A 7,805-nucleotide genomic window follows, 5' to 3' on the forward strand; every position below is an offset into this window, starting at 1 on the left:
ATGACCTTGGCTTTGCTAGCGCTATGATCTAACCACTAAGCAATAGGAAAGAAAAAAATGACATTACACGAAAAAATGATGATAACCAAAGTTACGGCAAATTTTGGTGGTAGTTTTGCATGTACAGTATGTTTGCGCGCACCTGACTGATGATCCAAAATGAGTTTTTGGTAAATGCAAAAGCTTAAAGACATGGATCATTACTACACTCAGAATTTGATTTCAGGCGTGTGTGTTGGATCAGTAAATCTAGTTAACTCTCTTATCACACTGGTCAGCCCGTAGCCTGTTTGACCATCTGTACATTTTATCTCCAGGTAATGACCGAAGCCAAACATCTTTTTTATAAATCGTCTGGTTGATGTACTGATATGATAACTCTTGTCCTCTCTTTTTGTTAATAATGGGCATAATAATAAGGGTAGGCAAACAGGTTTTTATAAAAAAATATATATTTTAGTATATAGTGTTATTTCATACTGCAAAATGTGTTTGTCACATAGAAGAGTGTATTTATTGTTGCTCAGGAGTCTGATAGACTTCTCACTTGTGTTTCATTTGAGTATCAACGTGGTCTCAGTCGTTTCTCTCCAAATTTGATGAGAAATGTTTGTCAATAATATTGACTTTTGATTTCAGACTTGACAATTCTGAGCTCAGTTTGAGACATTGTTGAGATCTCTTCTGAAACCGTAATGACAGAGATATTTATCAGATTTCTGGGACACAGATGAGACTTGGGCAAGTTTCCATTTGCTTTACATTCAATCTCATTGATTTCTATGATAAATACTTTAGATATTAAAGATATCTTTTGACGCACAAACTATGAAGTACACAATGTAACAATACAAAAAGTTTCTTTATCAAGTTTAACATGCTGAATACGAAAATCAACGGTACTCGCCAAAAACCAAAAAAATATTTTCACACATCTATACATTTGGGTATTATTACTCGTATGCAGAAATTACAAGGTACTGGCATAACACTGAGTTCAAAACAACAGTTTAACATAACGGTTTCTAAATATGAGTCGTAAAAACTTCAGAAGTGTACATTTGATCGTTTTTGTCTTTTATGACTAATACTGTCCTCACGAACCAAGTTCCAGACGTAGTCACCCATCATCGCTTCATCCCACCTTCACTGCGCTACAATTCTAGAAATGCCTTTCTGACAGTGACAATCGGAATTTAAATATGTGAACATTTGTACAGTATTTGTTCATTTGCAATATACCGATATATCGTAATGAATGATATAAGCTCAAAATTTACTTGAGCTAAATATACACTAAAATGCATGAAAATAAATATTACCACAGTAATTAACACCACAGAATTGTACAAGAACTATAAAAAGTTTGGCCGCAAAAAGTCTCATTGAAACATGGTCATCATGCCCTACAAGTTGTACACATGCATGTTTGTTAATGGAAATACATCCGTGTTATTCTGCAGCATCTGTACCTCTGACATCCGTATGTGTATTTGAATACGTTTGTGAGTGTTTGCCGTCTCGCTCCACGTCGTCAGCACAGCATTACTTTTCTGCATTGACAAACGCACACAAGTCCTTCATCTGTCCTCACGGCCATTTTGATCTGATAACAGGGCAGAGAAGACTCGAATGGTTTTTGGCAGCTCGGTTGCCATGGTGCCCCCATTTCCCGTTGGTGAGGTCTAGCAGGGTTGAGCAGGTTTTGTTGATCCTTTTTGACCCACGTGGTTCAGCTAGACCAGACCACCAAGTCTGCCGTGGCAACGTTTCAAATCCTCTCTCCCTCCGTTAGAGTCGAGCTCCTGGCGCCGGGCCCACGTCTTGTTCCTTCTGCCTAAAATGCTAATTAGCCGGTAAAGATCAATCGCACGTGCCCGCGATAACATCTGCGGCCAGTGGGGGGAAACACTTGAGTATTGTGGAATATTCAAAGTGTGTTTTGTAATAAACCTCCCTATGGAGGTAACAAGCTAACATTTCAGCGCATTAACGGCTAGAGATTTTACTCCGAGATGTGCTGAATGTGTCCAGATGGAAATGTGGAGGTTACAACAAATTACAGACAGATGCTAAATGTTCGGTGCCGTCACATTAGTTTGTCATAGCTGCTGTTTTTATTTATTGTAGCTTATATGAAAAAGTTATTTGAGCAAACTTAATGGCTAGTCTCTTATAAAAAGTATTAAACTTCGACTTTAACTTTAATGCTTTGTATCATGGCAGATAAAAACAACAAAAACCGATAGACAAATGTTGGTCAGAAACGTGGAGTCCTTTAATACCGTCATCTGTAACAAAGGCCTTGACTGATTCCCCGTGTGGCCGGAACAGACGTAAGAACGAATGAAAGGAACCGATAAAAGCAAGGAATTGTATATGGTTTTGATCATTGTCCACGCGCAGCACTCTATCATTCCCACAATCATCTCTCGCGTCTCTAAACGTGACCTTTGCGGCAAACGCACGTCGCTGTCTTGCGCTCGTGCCGTGGCATTCGATCCCTGCGAGACACTTTGTTTAAAGATGGCACTTAGCATGCAGGGTTGTGCACTGGGGCGGCAGTCACACGGGCGTTTAGAACCGGCTCGTTGAGATAAATGCCACCGTTTTCCTTGCGGAGAATGCGGAAATGAGCTCCCTTCTTTACATAATGCCTCTAACCTTCATCTGTCACACACGGCAATCCCAGAATCCCACCGTGGTCATATGAGACTGACATTAAACCTAAAGTTATTACTGCTGGACCAGCTTTCTATGTTTTAAGTCATAAATAGGATTTAATTCATCGTAATCGTGAACTTGTAAAAGGTATTAAAAGCTTTTCACATTCTGATGTTGGTTTTCTTTGTTTTGTTTGTTTTTTTGCAGATCAGAGGTCCCGACCCTAGATTGGCTCCAAGATACAACGATGTAGATCGGATGTATGCGTCGGTGCCCAGGTAAGACCTGTGTGTTTGTGTACTTTCGCATGTGTTTACATGCTTTGTGTAAGAAGTATTTGCCGTTGTTGATCCTTGCGCTTTTAAGACTCATGGTTTTTACTTTTGTCTGGTTTGTGCACACTTTGTGCGACTAACAGTAGACCACACCCTTCCTAGCATTCTTGATGTTTCACTGGCTGTCGGTCAATGGGGACCATTTTTTGGGTGACCCACTCTTCTTCTCACAGCGTTCATGCCCATTTAAGTTGCATTTTTCAAAACGACAGTGAGGAAGACCGTAGTTGAAAAAGGGGGGTGTCATGACGTATGTTCTTTTAGAAAATAAAACATAGGTCCTTTTGCTTGAATTTTCAGACTTTGTACTGCAAAACAAGACTAAACTACTAAGATTTTTTTGCAGTGTAGAATAAACAAAGTCATGGTCCGTTGGTGTGGATGCTAATATACGTTTTCATACCTGGCCTTAAAGGGACAGTTCACCCAAAAATGAAAATTCTGTCATGTTGAACTCACCCCCTAGTTGTTCCAAAACTGTCTTAATTCTGTTGTTCCGCTAAACGCAGAGATATTTAGAAGAATGTTTGTATCCATACAGTTCTGGGGCACTGTTGAGTTCCGTAAGAAAGAAAACTACTATGGTAGTCAATGGTGTCCCAGAACTGTTTAGTTATTCTTTAGTTATCTCATATTCTTCAAAACATCTTCTTTTGTGTTCCACACAACAAAGAATTTTATACAGCTTTAGAGTGAGGAAATGGTGAAAGAATTTTCACTTTTGGGTGAACTATCTCTTTAAGATGAGTCTAAACATGTGATCAGAGACCATCTACGATAGCTACGCTCAGATTTTACAGTTGATGCAGACTTCGGTTGTTTTCCGTTTTATGGTTGTGTGCTTGGCTTTACAGTCAAGTCTCAAGTCTACGTTATTTATAGAGCCGTTTCCACTACAAAGTAGACCAAAGAACTGTACAACCACAACAAAATAAGAAAATAATTACAAGATCAAACATACCAGAAAACAAGAAATATTAAAACAATTCATCTTACAAAAATCAACAATTAAAAGCAGTAGAAAACAAGTACGATTTAAAAACATCAACTGAGGGTGCGGATCTGATGTCAGGTGGAAGGGTATTCCATAGTCTTGGGCCGGCGACTGAAAATACGAGATCCCCTTTGGTTTTCAGGCGAACTTTCGGAAATGAAAGCAATAAGCAATTAAATGATCTTTGAGGTCTACCCGAGTTCATGTGAATCAAGTCCGTAATATATCCTGGGGCCTTATCATGGACAGCTTTAAAAATGTACGGCAACACCTTGTACTGAATCCGATATTTAACCGGAAGCCAATGCAGCTTTTCCAAGACTGGAGTGATATGCTCCCTTTTTTTGTACTAGTGAGGAGCCTCGCAGCTGCATTTTGGACCAATTGCATTTTTGCAATAAGAGATTGGCTCACTCCCAAATAAATTGCATTACAGTAGTCCAAACGGGAGGAGATAAAAGCATGAATCACTATCTCAAGGTCCGAAACAGACAAAAAAGATTTCATTTTTGCAATAGTCCTCAACTGAAAAAAAGCAACCCTTTACCACACCTTTTATCTGTTTATCAGTCAAAAATTACACCCAGATTTCTTATTTGTTGCTGGACATTTATTGTCCATCCCAACACATCGTTTATGTCAGTCAACCTTATTTAGCCTAAAAACAATTACTTCAGATTTATTTGCATTTAGCTATAGATGATTTTGCTCTAACCAGTACTTCACCTCCTCAAGACATAATAACAAAGATGAATGAGAAGTTGATCCTCCAGATCTAATAGGCAAATAAATCTGAATATCATCAGCATAAAGATGATGAGACATACGGTGCTTTTTAAAAATATGGCCTAAAGGCAAAAGAAATAGCGAAAACAAAATAGGCCTCAATATGGAGCCTTGAGGTACTCCACAGTCAATAGACACTGACGAGGAAGAAAATTCCCCAACCCTCACTGAGAAGTATCTTCCCTTTAAATAAGAAGAAAACCATTTTAAAACAGTCCCTCTCAGACCCACAACATGCTCCAAACGTTTAATAAGGATATTATGGTCTATTAGATCAAAAGCTGCACTAAGGTCAAGCATAATTAAAGCTCCTTGACTACCTGAGTCTGCAATGAGTAACAAAACATTTGAAACTCGCAATAGAGCTGATTCAGTGCTGTGTCCTGCCCTAAAACCAGACTGAAAAACATCTAGCACATTATTTTTAGCCAAAAAAGAGCTTAACTGAGATAAAACCACTTTCTCCAATATTTTCGAGATACTGGGCAGCTTTGAAATTGGCTGATCATTTGTGAAGTCCAAAGGGTCCAGCGCGGGCTTCTTGAGAAGTGGCTGAATGACCGCTTGCTTAAGGCATGATGGGAAAGAACCTGTAGAAAGGCTACAATTCAAGATAGATGTAATACTTGGTCCAATAAAGTCAGCTGTCGCACCAAGTAAACCTGAGTGCAAAACATCCCAACTGGTAGCTGGGTGTTTCAATTTAGCAATAATATGACTAATATCAATAGATGAAACTAGATCAAATTCATCAAAAGGGTTGACAGCAGTAGAGTTTTCTGCTACCTTGCCATCCAAATCATGAAACCTGGACCTAATGTTTTTTGTTTTTTCAAAGAAAACACTTGAAAACTTCTCACAACTCTCTGTAGATTGAGGTATCGTAACAGCATTTGGATTAAGAAACCTATTCATAGTTTGAAACAACACTTTAGGTGAGTTTGAATGCTGCGATATAATATTTGAAAAATACGCTGATTTAGCATCCTTTACAGCTGTCTGATATCCAAAAAGTGAGTCTCGTCAAATTTGCTGAGAGGCCAGAAGTTTATTTATCTTCTAAGCCTGTTCTGCCTTCCTACACTGCTGTCTAAGACCACGAGTATGTTCATTAAACAAAGGCTGATGATTTGCATTACGATGCTTAACTCTATACGGAGAAACAGAGTCCAAGGCTTTAGAACATACAGAATTAAAAACAGTAAGTAGTTCATCTGGATCAGCCGTGAGAGGTGCAGACTCCAACCTTAATGCATCAGAAGAAGTACTAAAAATCTCACCAAAAGCCTGTGGTGTTGATGGAGTAAGTGTACGTGTACAAACATAAGAGGACCGACTCGCCCTCATTCCATACGGCTCAATTACACTGAAAATGACCCGAAATACAGACATGGTTAACATCAACATCACCAATTGACAGCCCTAAGGACAACACAAGGTCCAAAGTATGTCCTCTCTCATGCGTGGGGCCAGAAACATGCTGAATAAAATTGAATGAATCCATCCGGTCCGAAAACTCCTTGACCAACGGCTTCCCATGACAACAGACATGAATATTAAAATCACCAACAATTAATCGGACAATAATAAAATAGAGGATAAAAAATCTGAAAATTCCTGGATAAAAGCCTGGCTAGACTGTGTCAACAATGCAAAGGAAGAGGAAGGCGACATCATTTCTCACACACACACACTCATTCTAATCCTCTTTCAGCCCGCTAATTAAATCTCGAGTGTTTGCCTTCCGAGAGCTTTTCTCATCCCGGAATATTCACCTGATCCGCTCCCGGGGGACTGGGATCCAGACAGGAGGCTGGGAATGCTAACCTGGCTCCCGTCCCAGTGCTTAAGTGTTTCAATCATTCCTCAACAGGAACACACACACACACACACGCAGATATGACCAGAGACTCGACTGTGACCATCTGAACTTGAGGAACGCTCCATGTGATTGGCATTTGAAGAACGAAACTGCAAAACGCTTGTTTTTGGTGCCATGTTCATTTAAGCAGTACGTTTAGGAACATTAGACAATATTACACGGCTCGTTGGAATGCTTGATTCTGATTGGCCAGTCGCAACATTTGCAGGTTCGTTATTTCCAGATCAAAAACGTATGACACACAATAACCCGGATGCTTCAAATCATTTTGACAGGTACGGTTTAATATTACACAAAACATTAATATGTCTTTAATAACATATATGACATTGTATTTACAAATGATTAAACCAAATTGCCTGTTCGTGACGTTGGAACGTCGTTTCTTACCGTAAAACCGAAAGTAAGTGGCTTTTCCTTGTGGAAGTTCTGCATTCGGTAAAAATGAGCTAATCAAATATTTCAAATTCACAGTTTTGTTCTCATGAGGCAAGTAGCCGTGTAATAAGCGGGATAAGGTTGGCGTCGGGTCCTGATCACACTGTCTGTCTATCAATTCAATTTTCAATTTCAAGGTACTTTATTGGCATGATTGCGTGTTCTTACAATATTGCCAAAGCATTGAACATACAACAAAAGACATACATTAAGTACAAACATGAGATTAAAAAATAAATAAACTATTTTATCAAAACTATTTAAAAAAAATTAAACTTTTTATCATCCCTTACCTGTGGTACTTCGGCTTACACTATAGTACTGAAGGATTTTTATAGTTAGCATATAATATCACATATCAAAATGTGGTCCTAGATTTGAACTTGTTTTAGTTGTTTAAAGTGATCTGTTAAATACATTCATGGCCTTTAACGCCTGAACACGAACAGCAAAGAAAGTTTCTCTTGCTCGTAGAGTCTGTTGTTAACAAACTCTCAACACTTCATCCCCCCGTGACTCGCAGCTGGTCCTGAAACAGCAGCGAAGCCCCGCAGCCCGACGTATTCATGAGAACCGACCATTTCAATGAAATGAAATACATTTTTCAGGGTTGAACCTTGTGCCGCTGTTCCCCCGGGCGCTCATTCAAGCCCATTTCCTTTCAAATGACTGCACATCCTTACATTAGCATACATTTCTCTCTCTC

The 7,805-nt window shown here is 39.2% G+C and overlaps 1 protein-coding gene across 1 annotated transcript in view; it reads left to right on the top strand.

The window, feature by feature from the left end:
• Positions 1 to 7,805, top strand: part of pard3ba (par-3 family cell polarity regulator beta a) — a 126,424-nt gene that overhangs the window by 108,141 nt on the left and 10,478 nt on the right. Inside the window, exon 22 of the mRNA XM_057332435.1 lies at positions 2,872 to 2,942. Within this exon, the coding sequence (XP_057188418.1) occupies positions 2,872 to 2,942 (71 nt within the window). The remainder of the gene's footprint in view (positions 1 to 2,871; positions 2,943 to 7,805) is intronic.

The sequence above is a fragment of the Triplophysa rosa genome, linkage group LG4, assembly GCF_024868665.1.
Source record: "Triplophysa rosa linkage group LG4, Trosa_1v2, whole genome shotgun sequence".
Classification (NCBI taxonomy): Eukaryota; Metazoa; Chordata; class Actinopteri; order Cypriniformes; family Nemacheilidae; genus Triplophysa; species Triplophysa rosa.